This window comes from Mustela nigripes, chromosome 14, assembly GCF_022355385.1.
Source record: "Mustela nigripes isolate SB6536 chromosome 14, MUSNIG.SB6536, whole genome shotgun sequence".
Lineage (NCBI taxonomy): Eukaryota > Metazoa > Chordata > Mammalia > Carnivora > Mustelidae > Mustela > Mustela nigripes.
Window position 1 is genome coordinate 104,487,577 of NC_081570.1, and position 21,218 is coordinate 104,508,794.

The following is a 21,218-nucleotide window of genomic DNA, read 5'->3' on the forward strand; positions in this document are numbered from 1 at the left end:
GGCTCAGTTAGTTGTTAAGCATCTACCTTCAGCTCACGTCATAGATCCCAGGGTCCTGGGATCAAGCCCCATATTGGGCTCCCTTCTTGGCAGGAAGCCTGCTTCTTCCTCTCCCACTCCCCCTGTGTGTGTTCCCTCTCTTGCTGTGTCTCCCTCTGTCAAATAAATAAAATCCTTTTAAAAAAAATTAAGAATGGTAATGGTTTGAAGGAGATATGGACGTGAACTAAAAGGGAAATGGTTGGACAAAATAGGAGATGAGAAACAGGAAAGAAAAATCAGGAAGAATAAGTAACTGGATGCATATATAGCAGAAAGTTGAGCAGGACAAAGAAAAGAGTCTATGTTAAGACCTCAGTTTCTAAACTGCGTAGAGAGTGGTAGCCCCAATCAAATTCAAATAAAGAAAAAGGATTCAGTTTGGAAGAAATGAGTTTAGCTTCCATCTTGGTGAGTTTAGAGTATCTGTGGAACATCCAAACAGAAGTGTCTAACAAGGGGATATATATTCAAGTCTCAAATTAAGGGGAAAGGTCAAAACAGAAATATAGATCTGGGAGTCTTTAGTATATAGGTAATTATTAGAATTGTGAGATAATCTAAGAATGGCCAGAGAGAACTTATGAAGTAGTGGTTCTCAACCAAGGACAATTTTGCTCCCTAGGGGACATTTGGCAAGGTCTGAAGACAGTTCTGATCGTCATAACTAGGAGGATAAGGGGGGTTACTACAGGTAGTAGACAGAAGCCAGGGATGCTGCTAAACAATGTAACATTACAGGAGAGCCCCCCACATGATCAAGAATTACCCAGCCCAACAAAGTCACTAAGCTCCAAAGTTAAGAACCCTGTTGCAGACTAAGGAAAAGCAGAATGAAGAAAACACCTTGGGAAACCAGTATTTAGGAAGTATCCACTAGAAGGAAAAGTGAGAGAAGAGGTAAATCAAGAAAATTCACTGTCATGGAAGTCAGAAAAGTAGAGAATTTCACAAGGGGGGAAAATATCGAATTCAGTACATTAGACCCATACAATAAAGATTTTGAAGTACCTACTGGGTCTTCACCCCTGCAACACAGGGATTTTAATGAAGGAGGACCAGATTACAGTGGTACAGGAATAATGAGAGATAAGGAAGTACACAAAGTAAAAGCAGACTCCTCTCAGGAAATTTTATTGGAAAAGGAAGGAAATAAGATTGGGCAGTAACTAAAGCAATGGTTCTCAACTCGCTACAATCAGAATAACTGCAGAAGCTTTTTAAAATTATCAATGTTTAGATCTCACCCAGAATATCTGAAATGGAATCCTTGGTGAAAGGGACCAGGTATCAGGATTTTAAAAAATATCCTGAGGAGCACCTGGGTGGCTCAGTGGGTTAAGCCACTGCCTTCGGCTCAGGTCATGATCTCAGGGTCCTGGGATCGAGTCCCACATCGGGCTCTCTGCTCAGCAGGGGGCCTGCTTCCCTTCCTCTCTCTCTGTGATCTCTTCCCTTCCTCTCTCCTACTGTGATCTCTCTCTGTCAAATAAATAAATAAATAAATCTTAAAAAAAAAAAAAAATCCTGAGACACTAATGTACAGCCAGAGTTGAAAATCAAGTTGCTAAAGTGTGGGAGGTGGGGGGAGCAGCAAAGAGGTGAAAGGAAGCAAGGAGATGAAAATGAATGAAACTAAATCTCAGAAGAAACAGGAAAAGAATGAGTCAGAAACATGAACTGATGGAGTTATTTTGAAAACAAAGGAAGGATACCTCATCTCAGGAGACTGGAAGGAGAAATAAATATTAATGTAGAAAAATCTGACCCAGGGTTTTTGGTAGTTCATATCTGAGGCTCCAATTTTCTAAAATGAAGAATACAAGTCAGCTGCTGAGAATCAGCTACCAGACAGGAAATCTGGAGTCAAATTTGGCAGAAGTTCAAAATATTTCCTGAGGGGAATGCAAATTAAAAGACTAATCAAAAGCATTGACAGTCTAATGGAGATTAAACAGACTTTGCCAGCTGTAGGGGCACCAATGGGAATATTAATGATTTTCCTCCAGCAATATTCAGCCATCCCTTAGGGGAGGAGCAAAGAAAACGCAGACCACAGCACTGATCCAAAATTGGCAGTTTAGTGGGTCGGAGAAAATAAGTGCACAAGAGTTTTAAACTATAGATGAACTGTAGCTGAGGAGTTCAACAATGGGGTCCATACCACATAGAGAAAGGAAAGTAATCTACATGCAGTTTAATTGGCACAGATTTGCATCTCAGCACCATATATCATTACAATGGTCTGCGATTTTTTGGCTTTTGTCCTAGACAATCCCATTAAATCAGATTCCTTATATCCTATCATTGTCCTAAGAGGAAATGTCTACAACTAACCCCGAAATTCATACAGTATAATATGAACTAATGGACAAATAGATGGATAGATATGTGATAAAGCAAGTATAGTAACCTATTAATAGTAAAATGTGGAAGGTGTATGTATGTGAGGGAATGTAGGTTCTAGAACAGCACTGTCCAACAGGACTTTCTGAGATAATGGAAATGTTCTATAATCTGTGCTGTAAAATATGGTAACTACTAGCAATCTCTGGCTACTGAACCCTGGAAATGCGGCTACTATGACTAAAGAATTCTGAGTTTTATTAACTTTTAATTAATTTAAATCCTTATAACCTCGTGTGGCTAGTGGCTGCCATGCAGCACTGGATTCATATATCCCAGGATTCAAGTAAATCCTGGGTCTACCACTGATCCAGGTTATTTTATTTCTCTGAGTCTTAGTTTATTTTAATTTAAAGTAAGAATAGTGGGATGCCTGGGTGGCTCAGTTGGTTAAGCCTCTGCCTTCAGCTCAGGTCATGATCCTAGCATCCGGGGATGGAGTCCCGCATCAGGCTCCTTGCTCAGCAGGGAGCCTGCTTCTCTCGATGCCTCTGCCTGCCGCTCTGCCTAGCTTGTGCATACTCTCTCTCTCTCTTTCTCTGACAAATAAATAAATAAATAAATAAAATCTTAAAAAAAAAAAAAAAAAAAGAATAGCAATAGCAGGGTGGTAGCTCAGCTGGTTAAGCCACTGCCTTCATATAATGTTACAGGGGTTTGGGATTGAGTCCTGCACTGGACTCCCAGCTCTTTGGGGAGTCTGCTTCTCCCTCTGACCTTCTCCCCTTTCATGCTCTCTCACTGTCTCTCAAATAAATAAATAAAATCTTAAAAAAAAAAAAGAATAGCAATAGCACCTACTAATTCATATAGATTAAATAAGCAGATAAAGCATGAAGTTCAATCCCATGCATATGGCAAATATTTTTAAAAATTAATGTTTATTACTCCTACAAAATGGGCTCTATGAGATCAAGGGCCAGCATCTGTTTTGCTCACCACTGTATCTCAATGTCTAACAAAAGTGTTCCAGCATAAAAGACAGTCAATAAACATTTGTTGCATGAATGTTTTTATCATCACAAGACTATATCTATTTCTTTTTTTTTAAAGATTTATTTATTTATTTATTTGACAGACAGAAATCACGAGGTGGCAGAGAGGTAGGCAGAGAGAGGGGAGGAAGCAGGCTCCCCACTGAGCAGAGAGCCCGATGCAGGGCTCGATCCCAGGACCCTGGGATCATGACCTGAGCCGAAGGCAGAGGCTTTAACCCACTGAGCCACCCAGGAGCCCCTAGGCTATATCTATTTCTATGAAATTTCATATTAAGTCCATTGTTTCAATCTACTGAGGTCTTTTTAAATCCTAACGTCACCCAATATATTGGATATTCCCTTTCAGTATCTTCCGATAAATAAATGTATCACCTATATATTAATCTAAGACATTAATAAAATTAACCAGAGACCTATATCATTAGTTTTAGCATCATTTGTTAATTGGTAGCAGCTGAAAAGAGACATTCTATTTAACTTCACCTTCATTCCGTTTTTATACTTCCATCTTATCCATAAAGGTAAGAAGTATGAGAACCTTATAAAGATTAGATTATGCCAGTACGTCCTTCATTGAAACTACCCTTAAAGAAACTTAAATAAAAAACTCACCCTTCAATAGCTGGGGATCTATCAGGACGAGTACTTCCTCGTGATCTGTATCTTCGAGTCATTGGCAGCCGTGGAGGCCGGCTTGGTCCCCAGAAGTCAGTGTGAGTTTGGTGACCCCTCTCATTGGCTCTATTATCTTGGTCCAGTGGATTGCTACTTAGAAATGGTCTAAAATCTGGGAAAAACATCGTGTGGTCCAAATGCTCCCAGAGCTAGTAAAAAACCAGAAATAAACAACACGTTACTGGTTTCAAGATCAGAGGAAATGATAAAGAATAAATACTGAAAAAGAGGGAAAAAAATTTTTTTGGAATAGTTTTTAACACTTTGAAATTCAGTAGCTCCAAACTAAAGACGTGTATGTTTCCCTAGTTTCATGAAGGAGAAAAAAAAATGTCTTTCAAGAGCATGCATGGTGTATGTGTGTGCAGGAGAGGCACTTAGACACTGAGAAAGTTAATTTTCCTCATACAGAAACAAGCCAACAGCTGGACCCTTTCCTTAACACTGATCTCATGTCCACATGCCTCTGGCCAGTGTCTCCTTCTGAAGTAAAAATGCGAGCCAGACATGATCATGGACTTCTGTCCTAGGCATAATCATGTAGATCATCATATTCTTGTGCTTTGTCACAAATAACATCCACATTTCTACTATGTAATTATCTAAGGTTTAAATAAAATGGATGTATTTACACACTTTATAAAGAGCACCATTACCACAAAGTAGAGACAGAGGTCTATAAAATACTTCTATTATCTAGAAGCTGCATCAGAAAGGGGCATTGTCAAAGCCTGCCAAAGCAGTGCAGGAATGTTTGATAAGACCATTCTATTGTACACATTTTATCATTACAAAGGTGTTGTTGGGTGTGTGGGAGTGCTGGGGGGGTTGGGTTGGGGAGGTGTTTGGAATTATTCAACAAAGACTGCATGGAAAAAACAAACCACCAAATTTAAATTGTATTTACCTGTACACCAGGTATTTTCAGAGAGACTACTATTTATTTTACTATATACCAAGTACATAACCCTGGTTACATCCTGGTCTTTTCATTTTGTTTCAAAATTTTAAGTCCAACAGAAAACACATTATTTAGTGTATATATAATTACAGGGACACAAAACTGCTCAGCACAAGATCTTAGGTCTTAAAATCCTCACAGCCCATCTGCTCAAGACTAGTTATTTCTTCCAGAGACCCATGCTAACAACAGTCTCCTCCAGAAACATTCAGAGAAAGGGATACCAGCCCAGCTGTATGTTAAAGTTGATCTGATTCCAGACCTAACATCTAATAACTTGTCAAATTAATTCCTGAAATTAAGGAGTTTGTTTAGGTTTGTCAACAATGTTATTTTTTGTCATCTTTCTCCAGTTTACATTTTGCTTCTTGATTTTCAAAGATGTTTCCTCCTCCTTTAATTAAAAAAATACATAATAAATATATTACAAAAATGCAAATGCAGAATATAAAATACAAAGTGCAATACAGTTCTACTCTCCTACTCAGAAGTTAATTTAGTGTGTAGAATTCCAATCTTTAAATATCTCCGTGTTAACACACACATATTCTTTCATTCAATAAATGCCTGTTTAGCATGTACTCTTTCTGTACTTTCTGGGAACTATTTAAGATATGGCAGTAAATAAGATGTTGGAAAAAAAAAACACCTCTGCCTCAATGGATTTCATTTTTTTTTTTAAAGATTTTATTTATTTGACAGACAGGTTATAGTAGGCAGAGAGGCAGGCAGAGAGAGAGGAGGAAGCAGGCTCCCTGCTGAGCAGAGAGCCTGATGTGGACCCTGGGATCATGACCTGAGCCGAAGGCAGAGGCTTTAACCCACTGAGCCACCCAGGCGCCCCAATGGATTTGATTTTTAAGTTGAAGAGATACTATCCCACAAATGGAAGGCAAAGGAAACTGTAGATGTTAGGGATTAAAGCCACAGAGGAAAAAGTCAGAATACAAAGTCCTATCATTCTTTTCAATAGCAGCACAATATGGATGTTTTTATATTATATTTCACGTAGTTTTAACATTTTTATTATGATACTGGTATTTGATACATGTAAAACATAATGAGGCATTAAGAAAATAAAATATATACCCACATAACCATCTCTTAGTTCACATCACTAAAGCCACTGAAACCCTCTGTGTGTCCCTCCCTGTCCCAACCTCCAGTAACCACAACCCATAATTTTTAAACATCCCCTTGATTTCCTTTATCGTTTTACTAGAAATGTATGTATCTCTAATAAAATGTGACTTAACGAATTATGAAAGTGCCTTATGAAAGCACTTGCATTTTTGGTCGCACATGTCAGTGCATTCATTTTCACACACATTTTACACCACACTTTCTCCTCTCAATAAACATCTAGATTGTTTCTAGGTTTTTGCTATTACAAACAGCCAGTGTGAACATTCATATATGCAGAGATAGAAAAGTCTCTCCATTTCGCAGTTTGTACAACTTTATATGGTCTATATATCTTCAATTTTACTAGGCAATGCCAAACTATTTTTGCAAAGTTATCATCAATTCACACATTCACCAAGAGTTTCCATTGTACCAAATCCTGGCAAGCACTAGATAGCACAGGGCTTTTGTTTTTGTTTTTAGTTTTTACCAATCTGCTAGATAGAAAATGGTATCTCATTGTAAGGTTTTTGTTCCTGGCGTGTAAGAATAAATAGGAGAGTTTATTTAAAATGCATATTCTTTGGCTCTACTCCAGAAAGTAAATTCAATAGGTCTGCAGAGAGCCTGAAAGACTCCCTTCAGCATTTCTTATACAGAAGGTCTATCAGCAAAGAAATCCCTCAAATGTTGTTTATCTGGGAATGTCTTAATTTTTCCTTCATTCTTGAAAGATACTTTTGCCAGAGGTTTCCCCCCCCCCCCAATAAAGAATTTTATTTATTTGAGAGAAGGACTGCATAGTGCACAGGCAGGGTCGGGGGCAGGGCAGAGGAGGAGTAAGAAGCAGACACCCCACTTCCCACTGAGCAGAGAGCCCACTCAGGGGCTGGACCCTGGATATCACAACCTTAGCCGAATGAAGGCAGACAGTTAACTAACTGAGCCCCTCAGACGCCCCACTTTTGCCAGATTTTACATTCTTGGCTGGCAGTTTCTTCTTTCAGCACTTTAAAATAACATCACTGCCTTCTAGCCTTTAATATTAGCCCAACCTTAAATTCTTTTTTTTTTTTTTTTTTTAATTTGACAGAGTGGCAGGCAGAGGGAGAGGGAGAAGGCAGCTCCCTGCTGAGCAGAGAGCCCAATGCAGGTCTCAATCTCAGGACCCTGGGATCGTGACCTGAGCCAAGCCACCCACATACCCCTCAACCTTGAATTCTTAGGATGAACACAAGCTGGCTTTTATAATACATTGCTGCATTCTATTTCTGGGGTTTGGGTAAATTTCTGCATCTTATGTTCATGAGTGAATTAGCCCCTAATGTTCCTTTTGTATACTCTCCTTGTCTGGTTTTGCTATGAGGTTATCCTAGCCCCGTAAAATATATTAGGAATCATTCTTTTTCATATGGATATCCTGTAGCACAGATAAAGAATTACTGGGTATAAGCATTTTAAATTTTGTTAGATTACACCAAGCCATCCACCAAAGGGCTATACCAATTGATACTCCTCAGAGTATAACAGCTTTCATTCTCCCATACTCTTGCCAACACTGTTTTGTTTTTTTTTTTTAAGACTTTATTCACTTATTTGACAGACAAAGATCACAAGTAGGCAGAGAGAGAGAGGAGAAAGCAGACTCCCCAAGGAGCAGAGAGCCCGATGCGGGGCTCGATCCCAGGAACCTGGAATCATGACCTGAGCTGAAGGCAGAGGCTTTAACCCAATGAGCCACCCAGGCGCCCATCCAACACTGTTTTTTAATAACTTCCAAAAACTTCTGATGTCCAACTAGATGAACAAAAAATAATACGCACACTAAAAGTGAAATAAAGCACCTTTACACTTTAACTGCCATTTGTACTTCATCATCAGACTTATCTCCCCTTCTAATGACAGTCCCCCCCCCCCCAGTAAAGATTACTGGTTTCTAGTCTGAAAAGTGGTCTAAAACACAACATTTTCATGACCCCAAATTCCAAAGTAAACGCAACTTTTAAATATCCAAAACTGTACTTGCCTTTAATAAGTGAAAAGTATTACCCCTTCCATGTTTTCCATCATCCAAATCACTTACATAAATACAGGAAATGTACAATACCCTTACTATAAGAATAAAGTTCCACAAAGTCTGCTCACAGAAAAGAACTCTCAAAGCAATCATTATAATTAACATAAAAACTAAATATTTGAGAATTGTGACTAGAAGAAAAATCAAGTACCAAGAGCATAATAATCTGCATTGATAATTATACAAATTGTTATCACATCTAATACATACAAAAATTCTAAAGGAGCCAAAGATTAGGAACAGCTGCAATACAAGCATGAGGTATTTGGTATATGTTTGGAAACTGACAATTAGTGCAAACAATGTATTTGTCCCAAACAGTGTACACTGGCCCCAGAACACAGGATATAAAGTGTGCTAAACAAATTTATACCAAATCAACACTAAGGAAAAGAACAGCTTCAGGCTATATGCCTCTGAGCAAACTTAGACAAGCATAAGAGGTTTAAAAAAAAAAAAAAAGCCTATCTATAAAACTGGATATTCAGCACATGGCTTATGTATAAGTAAAACCAGAGAACATTATTACAAAGTTTTGGTGAAACAGCCAAAAGATTCATAGAGACCGTTTATTTGACAATTTTTGCTTGAAAAACTGAAATGTTACTCTGAATGGAGGTAAAAAGACAAATACTTCTGAAAACACCCATGCTGAAATATTTACAGATTTCAATATAAAAAACAGGATGGACAATACTTTTCCAGAATTTGCTATTAGCTAACCATAATCACATTAGCATCCCTTAAAATACTATGGTCTGTTCCTCAAAAGTTAAACAGTTACCAGAAGACCCAGCAATTTCACACCTAGTTATATATCTAAGAAAACATATGTTCACACAAAAATTTACACACAAATATTCCTTATTCATAACAGCTAAATAGTATAAACAACCAAATGCCCACCAACTGATGAGTGAATAAAGTGTAGTACTATATCCATACAAATGAAATATTACATAGCCATAAAAAAGAATAAAGTACTGATACATGCTACAACATGGATGAACACTCAAAACAATATGGTAAGTGAAAGAAATCAGTCACAAAGGTCACGTAATGTATGATTTAAATAAAATGTCCCGGGCGCCTGGGTGGCTCAGTGGGTTGGGCCGCTGCCTTCGGCTCAGGTCATGATCTCGGGGTCCTGGGATCGAGTCCCGCGTCGGGCTCTCTGCTCAGCGGGGAGCCTGCTTCCTCCTCTCTCTCTCTGCCTGCCTCTCTGCCTACTTGTGATCTCTCTCTGTCAGGTAAATAAATAAAATCTTAAAAAAAATTAAAAAATAAATAAATAAATAAATAAATAAATAAAATGTCCCAAATAGGCAAATCCAGCGAGAAAATAGATTGGTGGTTACCTAGAGCTGAGGGAATTAGGGAGAAAAAGGAGTGATTATGGATACAGGGTTACTTTTGGGGGTGATAAAGAAGTTTTAGAATTAGTGGGGATGGGGGTGCCTGGGTGGCTCAGTGGGTTAAGCCGCTGCCTTTGGCTCAGGTCATGATCTCAGCGTCCTGGGATGGAGTCCCACATCCCGCTCTCTGCTCAGCAGGGAGCCTGCTTCCCTTCCACTCTCTCTCTCCCTGCCTCTGTGCCTACTTGTGATCTCTCTCTCTCTCTGTCAAAAAAAAATAAATAAATAAATATTAAAAAAAAAAAAAGAAGAAGAAGATTAGTGGGGATGGCTGTACACTGAATATACTAAAACCACTGAGTTGTACACTTTAAAGGTAAAATTACAGGGTATATGAATTATATCTTTAAAAACACTGCAGTTGGAGTGGAGTGGAGTGGAGTGGAGCCTGAGTGGCTCAGTCGGGTTAAGCTGCTGCCTTCAGCTGGGTTGTGATCCCAGGATCCTGGGATCGAGTTCCACATCAGGCTCCTTGTTCAGTGGGGAGCCTGCTTCTCTCTCTGCCTCTGCCTGCCACTCTGCCTGCTTATGCTCTCTCTCTCTGACAAATAAAATCTTAAAAGTAAAATAAAATAAATAAAAACACTACAGTCTCCAGTGGCTCAGCTGGTTAAGCGTTTGCCTTTAGCCCATATCATGATCTCAGGGTTCTGGGATAGAGCCCGCATCAAGCTCTCTGGGCTCTCTGCTCAGCAGGGAAGTCTGCTTCTCCCTTTGTGGTCCCTCTTTCTCGCTCTTAAATAAATAAAATCTCAAAAACAAAACCAAACCTAGTCTCATACAGATAAATCAATCGACAGTACAATTTTGAAAAAGGTCACAAGCAACTTTATAAAAACATTTAATCAAGGGCACCTGGGTGGCTCAGTGGGTTAAGCCGCTGCCTTCAGCTCAGGTCATGATCTCAGGGTCCTGGGATCGAGTCCCGCATCGGGCTCTCTGCACAGCAGGGAGCCTGCTTCCCTCTCTCTCTCTCTCTCTCTGCCTGCCTCTCTGCCTACTTGTGATCCCTCTCTGTCAAATAAATAAATAAAATCTTTAAAAAATAAATAAATAAAAATAAAAACATTTAATCAAGATAAAGAACATACCTATCAGCTCCAAATGTTTTCTAATACCCCTAGGTAATCCCTTCTTCCTGCCCCTAAAAAAACACTGATCTTCCTGCGGTTTGCATTTTCTAGAATTTCATGTAATAGCGATCATATTGTATGTACTCTGGTTTCTTTTAATCGATTATGTTGACATTTGTCCATATCAGTGGTTTACGCTGAGTAGGATTCCATAATGTGACTATACCACAATTTGTCTACCCACCTACCTGCTGATGGGTTGATGTGGGCTGTTTCTAATTTTTAGCTACTAGAAATAAAGTTGCTATGAACATCTGTACACATATTTATATATGCAGATCTTTTTTTTTATATATACAGCTAGTGTGTTTTCTAAAGTGACTGTTCCATTTTTACATTCAATTTCAGTTGTTCCATAGCCTCACCAGCAGTTAGTATGGCCAGTCTTTCAAATTTTAGCTATTCAGACAGTTGCATAGTGGTATTTCATTGTGGTTTTAACTTGCATTTCCCTAATGATTAATGAGGTTGAGCATTTCTTTTTTTGATGTTCAGCCTTTTTTTTGCATGTTTATTTGCCATCTGTAAATCTTTTTTGGAGAAGCAAATTGTTCAAATCTTTTGTCATTTTCAAAAAATGGGTTTTCTTATTATTCCATTTTGAGTTCTCTGCATAGTCTGCATACAAGTCCTTCGTGAGATAAATGATCTGAAAACATTTTCTACCAGACTGTGGCTTGTCCTTTCATTCTTATGAAGACAAGAAGTTTTTAATTTTGATGAAGTCCAATTTCTCAATTTTTCCTTTTATGGGTCACGCTTTTGGTGTCATATCTAAGAAATCTTTGCCTACCCCAAGGTTATAAAGATTTCCTCCTGGGCGCCTGGGTGGCTCAGTGGGTTAAGCCGCTGCCTTCGGCTCAGGTCATGATCTCAGGGTCCTGGGATCGAGTCCCGCATGGGGCTCTCTGCTCAGCAGGGAGCCTGCTTCCTCCTCTCTCTCTCTCTGCCTGCCTCTCCAACTACTTGTGATTTCTGTCAAATAAATAAATAAAATCTTAAAAAAAAAAAAAAGATTTCCTCCTGTGTTTTCTTCCTCAAAGTATAAAAAAGCTTTACATTTAGGTCTATCTTGGGCTATCCATCTTGGGCTAATTTCTATATATAGTTTAAAGTTTGTATCTAAGCTCATATTATTGTACTGCAAATGTTTCAGCACATTTAAAAGGGCCATCTTTTTTCTCCTGGATTGCCTTTGTACATTTGTCAAAATCACTTGTCCATAGTGTGTGTCTGCTTCTGGATTCTGGATATTCTGCTCTTTTGATCTTTGTGGCAATAACACAGTCTTGATTACTGTAGCTTTATAATAAGCTCTAAAATCAGGTATTAGTCCTCCAACTTTTTTCTTCTTTTTCAAAGAAGTTTTAGCTATTCTAACCACCTCACATCTCCATGTGAATTTTGCAATCTGCTTGTCAATTTCTATAAAAAAAAGTTGACTGGGATCTTTACTGGAATTACACCAAATTATAAATGACATCCCAACAATATTAAGTTCATCCTGAGTGGGACATTATTTCTCCATTTATTTAGGTGTTCTTCAATTTCTTTAAGTACATTTTGTAATTCTCCACTTTTGGATCTTATATATCTTTTCTGAAAAAGTATTTCACATTTGTATACTATTGTAAATTATTTTTTTAACTTCGATTTCCAACTATTGCTAATAAGTAAAAATATAATTGATTTTTGCTTGTTTTTTCATACCCTGTAACCTTGCTAATAAATTCACTAACTAGTTCTAACAGCTCTCTTACAGATTCCTTCAAAATAAATGATCATGCCAACTGTGAATAGATAGTTTTACGTCTTCCTTTCTAATCTGGATACTACTTACATCTGTCTGTCTCTACCTATCTTACCTTATTATACTGGCTAGAGCCTCCAAAACAATGTTGAACACAAGTGATGAGAAAGGACATCCTGGTCTTATTCCTGATCTTAGCTAGAAAACACTGTGTTTCACCATTAATAATGGTATTAATTACAGGATTTTAGTAGAAGTTCTTTGTCAGATAAAGGCTGTTGCCATCTACTTTAGTTTGCTCAGAGATTTTATCAAAAATGGATGTTAGGGGCACCTGGATAGCTCAGTCAATTAACCATCCGGCTCTTGATCTTCTCTCAGGTCATGATCTCAGGGTTGTGAGATCAAGCCCCAAGTTGGGCTCTGTGCTGGGCATGGAGCCCGGTTAAGATTCTCCCTTTCTCCCTCTGCCCGCTCCCCCCAAGGAAAGTATGTGCTCTTGCTCTCTCTTTAAAAAAAATTTTTTTTTAGATTTCGTCAAATACTTAATCTGCATCCACTGAGATGACTATATGGTTTTTACTCTGTAGTGTACTATGGTGAGTTACGTTGTTTGATTTTTCAAATGTTGAACTAACATTCAAATTATGAACTAACATTCCAAATGAAATAAATCTCATTTGAACATGATGTCTAACCCTTCTCATACACTGTTGGGTTCTATTTGCTAAAATTTTGTTGAGGATTTTCACATCTATGTTCACAAGGGGATACTGGTCCATAGTTTTCTGTTCTTGTAAAATTCTGCCAGGTTTTAAGGACCTAAGTTATTTTTATTTTTTAGAATTTGGGGTGTTTTTTAAGTTAGTTAGTTAATTGTTTATGTATGTATGTAGGTAGGTAGGTAGGTAGGTAGGTATGTAATCTCTACACCCAACATGGGTCTCAAACTCACAACCCCGAGATGAAGAGTCACATGCTCTTACGACCGAGCCAGCCAGGTCCCCCCTAGAATTTTATTTTCAAGAAATGTTTGAACAACTGCTTAATAAGTTCACCTATATAACAAAACCAATTTTCTGTCTAATCAGTAGATTTCCAAAAAATTATATAATTTTTATTCTTTTTAGTTTAACTTTTCACAAAATATTCCATTTGGGAAGATTATATGGTTATTATATGGTTATAATGGTTGTAGAGGCATTCTACCTTTAATCTGCCATTGGTAGCAGAGTTAAATGGCATTAGATTACCAGCTCCAACCACCTTTTATCTTATTTTGAACTGTGTGTGAACCCAAAAGGAGCCTAACTTTTGATCCTTGCTTTTTAGATACTGGAGACCTAAACTATATCTTCATCCTGAGAAAGGCAGTAGCTTTTATTAGCCAACAGGCAAATAAGTGCAGGGGTCCCATTTACCATGGAAACAAAGCTTCTACTTAGAGGTAGAATAAAATTACTGAAACCTAAAAGCTAAGAGGACAATTTAATAGACCCATACTTTAAGACATCTATCTCCAGGAAAATAGATTTGTTCAATAAATTAAGGAAAAATTAGAATAATTTTTTAAAACAATAGTAATAAACATTAGAATGATTTTAAGAAGCAGAGAAGATAACTGAAAGAAAAGTAAAAAACATGCTCATCCTCAATTCAACTCAGGGGTACCTGGAATATAAGACTTAAAAGTAAATGGAGGGATGGCTGGGTGGTTCAGTCAGTTAAGCATCTGCCTTTGGCTCAGGTCATAATCCCAGGATACTGGGATCGAGTCCCACATCAGGCTCCTTGCAGCAGGGAGCCTGCTTCTCCCTCTGCCTGCCCCTCCCTGACTTGTGCTCTTTTTCTCTGATAAATAAATAAAATAAATAAAGTCTTAAATAAAATAAAATAAAATAAAACCTTCTTATTAAAAAAAAAAAATAAAAGTAAATGGAAATTCAGAGGTTTATACTATACTGCCTAGGAAAGAAAGGGCCCTCAAAAAGAAACCTCAACACTGTAGCTGCAACCATGTCGAATTCCTAAATTTGATCAAAATACAGAGCTCAAATGCCATTCACACACAAAAAATATGACGCACATCCCTATTTCCCCAGTAATATAAACACTGTGCCATAAACAATCTCCCGAAAGGTACTTTTTCCCAAATAAGTTTAAATTTACAGGCCATGGACTCTGGGCAACTGGCAAGACTGACACCAAGAATATTCTGTTTTACCGTTTTTCCATCTGTTACCATTAAGTTTGTGGTCTCTGCTAATTTGTGGTCATTGGTATGAATTGAGTATGCACTCAATTATGCAAAGAGTTATTTTTTTCAACAACTGCAAAAAGCTCAGGAGTTTTACTTGACATCTCCAAACTGACTGGATGTAAAGCAGGTAACATGAAATGAGCTCTTCACACTAAAAAATGAGACACATCAAAGATTTGGTTGAATTAATCCAAACTTTAAGATTCAATCCAAGTTGCAACAGCTCGAAGAACCCAAACTCTACTGGCATCTGGCTGAGACTGAGAATAACAAACAGGTAAAAGAATGGTTAACCCAGGGAAAGATGGTTTAAAATCTTTAACTTCTTTTTACTAGATTGACTCATGTAAAATTGCCATTTTGGTGGGGGTGCCTGGGTGGCTCAGTTGGTTCAGTGTCCGACTCTTGATTTAGGCTCAGGTCATGATCTCAGGGTTGTTGAGATCATGTCCCACGTCAGACCATGTGCTCAGTGGCAAGTCTGCTGGAGATTTTCTCTCTCTCCTTCTGCTCCTCTCTGTGCTCCCTCATGCGAGCACATGCTCTCTCTAAAATTAATAAATCTTTTTTAAAAACATAATAAAATAAAATTGCCATTTCTGGAGGTCAAAAATAGTAGAATATTAACAACTTTATTTAGTTCAACATAATTTACTTAATGTTTTTTTATTATTTCAGAGCCTTCTCCACAGGTCCCAGAAGCACACACAAAAGAGCAGAGTCTTTCTTCATGAAGGTAAAGGCAAAATTGCTATCACATATTATTGATCTCCCCAAGATGGCACAGTCACTACTCCCATACTCCTGCTAACTTCAGGGTTAAGTCACTAAACCCAGAGTGAAGAGGGAAGAATCAGATCTCTCATTTCCATCGCTGACCTCTTCAATCATTCCTCATTATTCTTCTCTACCAGAGGAGTAATGTATCTGACTGGTGAGTGGCAAGAGCCTAACATCTGCTGATTCACCATTCATTCATTTCTCCAACGGATGGGGTTCACCTATTAGGAAGCTACACAAATGCAAAAAAAAAAAAAAAAAAAATGGTTCTGAGTATGAATGCCTCCTCTGCAACCTCTAATTCTTAGGTAAGTCATCCTATATAGACTTTGGATGTCCATTTGGCCACAGATCAACCAACCATGTTCTCCAATAGGGAAGAGTAAAACTAAATTTTTGTTTCCATCTGTCTGGCTTCTGTATTTCTCAATGTGTTCTAGATTTAGAGGTGGAGGGAAGAGATACAATCCACAATGAACTATCACACATAACCAGACATGTTTAACATAGGATAACAGTTTAACACAGTACAGGCATGAACCAATATGAACTCATAAATTTTATATTCTTTTAACTACAAGGAGACAAAAAAAGTTTTTTTACATAACCCTAAGTAAATGTTAAAAAGCAGAAATTCAATATAGTATACTCTGTGAATGCCTCTGGAAACAGTTATGAATCATGTAGGTGAAAAATGTAAAATATGCAAAGAAATAAAGCTAAAATAATGAGAATACAGATTTTTCATTTTTAAAAATCTTAATGCTGTTATAGTATCTTTCAGTACCAATGACTCAAGATAAAACCTGAAAGGAAATATGTGGAGAAAAGAAGCTCCTGGAATAGTGGGACTCCAGATGTTTTTAGTATTTTTTTATTGTCATTTTAATGCTACATCATGTACCAAAAGAAATTTTATTTAAATAAATACAAATCAGACTGAGCAGTCTACCTTCATGTATATACCTGGGAGTTCTGCTTCCAGGAAGCCACCTATCTTATTTTCTGCTAATCAGAGGCAGCAGCCACAGCCACTTTTGCACTGAAGTGATCCATTTTGGTAAGCTGAGACTCTCAAGATCAGATGTCTCAATGGCACCAGGTCATGGTCAGAAACTTTCAAATAATCAATGAAACCCTCAGGCAGCCATGGGCTCAATTCACCAGGTTACCACCAGGAACCTCAATACAGCAATGCCCTTCCTCCCTAAAAACTGCTAGCAACATTTTTAGATTCATTCTACACTGATCCTCACACAATACTCAGACAAAACTCCCATTTAACTAGCAACCCTCCTCCCACCCTCACTCCAACTTTACCCACTCTATTTCCTGACCCAACAGCCACTTAATAAAAAAATTTAAAAAATCAATACTAACTTTGTTAAAATTTTGCTTGGACTAAGCCTCTTCTAACATACCTAGTATTTTAAGAATTCAGCTATCAGCAAATGCTAATTATAGAAAATAACATCTTTTTTGTACAAGGAACTCTGGCTGAGGAAAACTGAACAAAACTCAGCATAAGCTTTTGCTAAACTTATAAACTAAAATATGGAAAAGGAAAATAACTTTGGTTCCTATTTATAATTTTCTAAGTGTTACATCCAGGGACATGAGTCTAAAACCTTATAGCTTATGAATATTATTTTGAGATAGTTTTTTTCACCTCATTGTGTATTTGAATTCTGTCTACCATGTAAGGTTCCAATGCTTGATGCCTTCTTTTAACTTCCTCATGAAGGAGTTTTACCTTTTCAACAAAGTTTTGAGAATGGCTAAAATGTATTGAAATTCACTGCATGGCAGGCACATTGGCCTACACACCTAGAATGTCTTACTTCATTTAACCCTCACAAACCTATGAGGTAGATATTATTTTCCCCAATTTACAAAGAAACAGAAGCACAAAGAGATTCTAAGTAATTTTTCCCAGGTTACACAGCCAGTTAAGTGGTGAACCCAGAATTTGAACTCAGGCAATCTTGTTCCAGGCATACTACTGTGTCATTTGACCTCTCTCCTCCTAAACACTTCAGTCTTCCCAGAGGCTGCAGCCTACCAATCTCTCCCTTCTACTGTACTTGTTATATACCTCCCACAATAAGCTTATCACACTCTCTGTATACTCTTTGTTATTTTCCCATTTGCTTCATGTGTTTGCACTTGTTCCCCAATGAAATTTTAAGTTCCTTGCAGGCAAGGTAACCATAACATTTGCTTCTTGTCCCTACTGCTAGGAGAATGCTGTGTATAAAACATTTAGCTAAGAAGCTGACAGATTTAAATCCCTGGCAACTTCTATATCATAAAGACAGATTTTTTTCTATTTTTTAAATGCAAAATATAATTAGAAAAGGAAAAAACTGACATACTCAGGCATGATAACAAGGGATCTCTACAGAGGGAAAACTGGGCATAAACATGCCCTTGCTATAAACCCTAAGGGACATGAAGCCACAGGCTATGATTCAGCAAAATTACTTTTAACACCTGAAGGATAGCTCATGCCATCAGTGACAGATTTAGCATTACTAAAGTTAGGAAAATGACTACCTAATTTATTTTTCTTCTTAATGCATCTCCCCTGGTGAGTCATATCTATAAAACTGACAGACCAATGTTTTTCCATTTCCTAAGAGAACTAACATTTAAAGAAAATCAGATAAAGTTTCTTCAGCATATATATAATTAGTAAGTGACAATCTATGTTATTGGAAATAACACACACAGGGAAATACATAATAAAATTAAAAAGGCTTCCAGGCCTGGCAAGAATAAACTTTAAATAATGTTTTTCAATCTATCAAAATGAGAAAATAAAAATAGTAGTTCAAAGACACAAAATGTCTTGCAACGCACACTTTAACCAGCCCATGTTAGGCATTTCAGATTTAACCAAAAAACTTAAAACTGGATGTTAAGAACTACAAAGACCATAAGTAAAAGGAAGTACCTTTAGTAAAACAGAAATTTTACTCAAACATTTTGTCAAGATTCTTGACTATAATTCTTTTTTTTTTTTTTTTAAGATTTTATTTATTTATCAGAGAGAGAGGGGGAGAGAGCGAGCACAGGCAGACAGAATGGCAGGCAGAGGCAGAGGGAGAAGCAGGCTCCCTGCCGAGCAAGGAGCCCGATGCGGGACTCGATCCCAGGACACTGGGATCATGACCTGAGCCGAAGGCAGCTGCTTAACCAACTGAGCCACCCAGGTGTCCCTTGACTATAATTCTAACAACATAAAAATCTGGGGGAATACAGGTCTTGAGATAATTTCGGAGGATGAAGGAGAGGAGCTTAGGGTTTTATGGGCTGCTTCTTGAACACCAATTGTCCAATGTACTGCTAACTGTTTTACTTTACAAACAAATAAATAAATACAAAAAATTCTGCCAGGCTTCTAGGCAACTGAGATATCTTTGGAAAAGGCTAATGTGATCCCAAAACACACACATAGAAACATCATGATTATGGGATTTAATTTTTTGTTCTTTTGGCATCTGTTAGCTTTCTAAAGCCAACCAAGTTGTCTGACAATAGAAGCAAAACAAACCAGTGTTTCTCATAGGATGAGATAGATGGTCTGTCTTTTACAGGGTATAGTCTCTAAATGATTAAAAATAGAGCATTTAATGCCATTTACTTGTACACTTAAAAATGGTTAAAATAGGGGCGCCTGGGTGGCTCAGTGGGTTAAAGCCTCTGCCTTCGGCTCGGGTCATGATCCCAGCATCCTGGGATCGAGCCCCGCATCGGGTTCTCTGCTCAGCGGGGAGCCTGCGTCCTCCTCTCTCTCTGCCTGCCTCTCTGCTTACTTGTGGTCTCTGTCTGTCAAGTAAATAAATAAAATCTTAAAAAAAAAAAAAAATGGTTAAAATAATCCCCCAAAAAACTAAGCAAGAGATTTTAAGTTAATGAATAAAATGAAAAACAAAACTACTCTCAATTTAATGTAAAACAGTATTCCAAGATGGAAACTAATGCCTCATTTTCAAATCATAGTTAAGATTTTTTTCCCAAAACTATGGATGCTACGTTATGTATATAATTGGAAATTAATTATAGGTCCCACCTTGAGATCTGGAAGGCAAGTAAATACCATATACTTAATCTGGCCCCCAATTCCAATCATACCAAACCACCATGTTTATTAGAGGCCATCTCTAAAAACCAGTACCTCTGTGTAAAGCTGAATGGTGACTTCAATTACAACTCATTCTGGCCTGCTATTTCCTTGGCTGCCACATCACCAAAGCAGAGTTTATAGCACTGTTATTTCACAAACACCACAAGGTTTTTTTTTCCTTTCACACCATATACACAGTTAAGGAAGTAGAAAACAATTGGAAACAACACCAGGTTTAAAACAGCACAGATCAAGAAGGTTCCTCTCTTTGTCAAAGGTTTACCAAAAGTAACATGTCAAAGGCCCAACTACTAAAAACACAAATCTTTCTAAGGGCTACTCTTGCCCACACTTTTCTTATACTTTCTGATGTTCTGCTGCACTTGCGGCAGGTGAACTCTGTCACGGTTTAAACATCCACCCACTATCTACAGAATCCCTACAGCCAAAGGAAAACTTACCTCTGCAAAATGTGTTGATGTGCTACTGTCTATCCGGCTGCCACCACCACCTAAAAAACTGAAGAGAAAAAGAAATGAGTACTGATTCTATTCCTAGGAACAAGCTTCATTCCCAGAAGCTAAATATAGAATAGTACAATGAGAACAAAGCCCAATAAGGAAAAATAACTCATCCCAATGTGACACCTACGAAGGAAATTATGAAGAACTGGCATGTGGATTAATCTACAAAAGATATTATAACAAACCACAAAATCAAGTATAAATTAAGTGAAAAATTAGAAAGAGGGGCCACCACAGAGTAGGAAGAAGGAACCACAGCCAGCAATGCAATTCAAATTTGACCTAGCAAGAGAAAAAAAACATTTATTCTCAAGGAGGCAAAGGAATAAAACAAGATTCTCAAAATAACGTTTTGCTAAAAAAAATCATTCAACCACCAGATGAACATAACATTTGAGCCTACTTGGGAATGATTAAATACAGTGCTACAAGGGGCCTGGTACTATACTTAGCACATTATAAAAGATCTCAATAAATATTTTTTCTTCTTTTAATAGTTTATACTATTCTTTGATTATCCTACCCATCCTTCAGGGCTCATCTCAAATGCTACCTCCTCCATTAAGTCTTTTCTGAATTCACCGACCAAATGAGGATCCAAAGCCCTCTGCACTCTGACTCTGACTATAAATTCTACCTTATTAATATCTAGAATTTATCTCATCCCCTTCTAACCCTTTCCCTCCTTTCATAAATTTAAATTCACAGTGCCTGGTGACTCAGTTGGTTTAGTGGCTGCCTTCAGCTCAGGTCATGATCCCAGGGTCCTGGGATGGAGTCCCACATGGGGGGGGTGTCCCTGCTCAGTGGGGCGTCTGCTTCTCCCCCTCCCTCTGCCCCTCCCCCCTGCTCATTCCCTCCCTCTCTCTCTCAAATAAACAAAACCTTAAAAAGCATATGTATACTGGGCGCCTGGGTGGCTCAGTGGGTTAAGCTGCTGCCTTCG

General features: G+C 37.9%; 1 protein-coding gene across 1 annotated transcript in view; it reads right to left on the reverse strand.

Moving 5' to 3' along the window:
• RNF115 (ring finger protein 115) overlaps positions 1-21,218 on the reverse strand; it is a 73,896-nt gene that overhangs the window by 27,568 nt on the left and 25,110 nt on the right. The window contains exons 3-4 of the mRNA XM_059375977.1: positions 20,210-20,267; positions 4,056-4,267 (exon numbers count right to left, since the gene is read on the reverse strand). Of these exons, the coding sequence (XP_059231960.1) occupies positions 4,056-4,267; positions 20,210-20,267 (270 nt within the window). The remainder of the gene's footprint in view (positions 1-4,055; positions 4,268-20,209; positions 20,268-21,218) is intronic.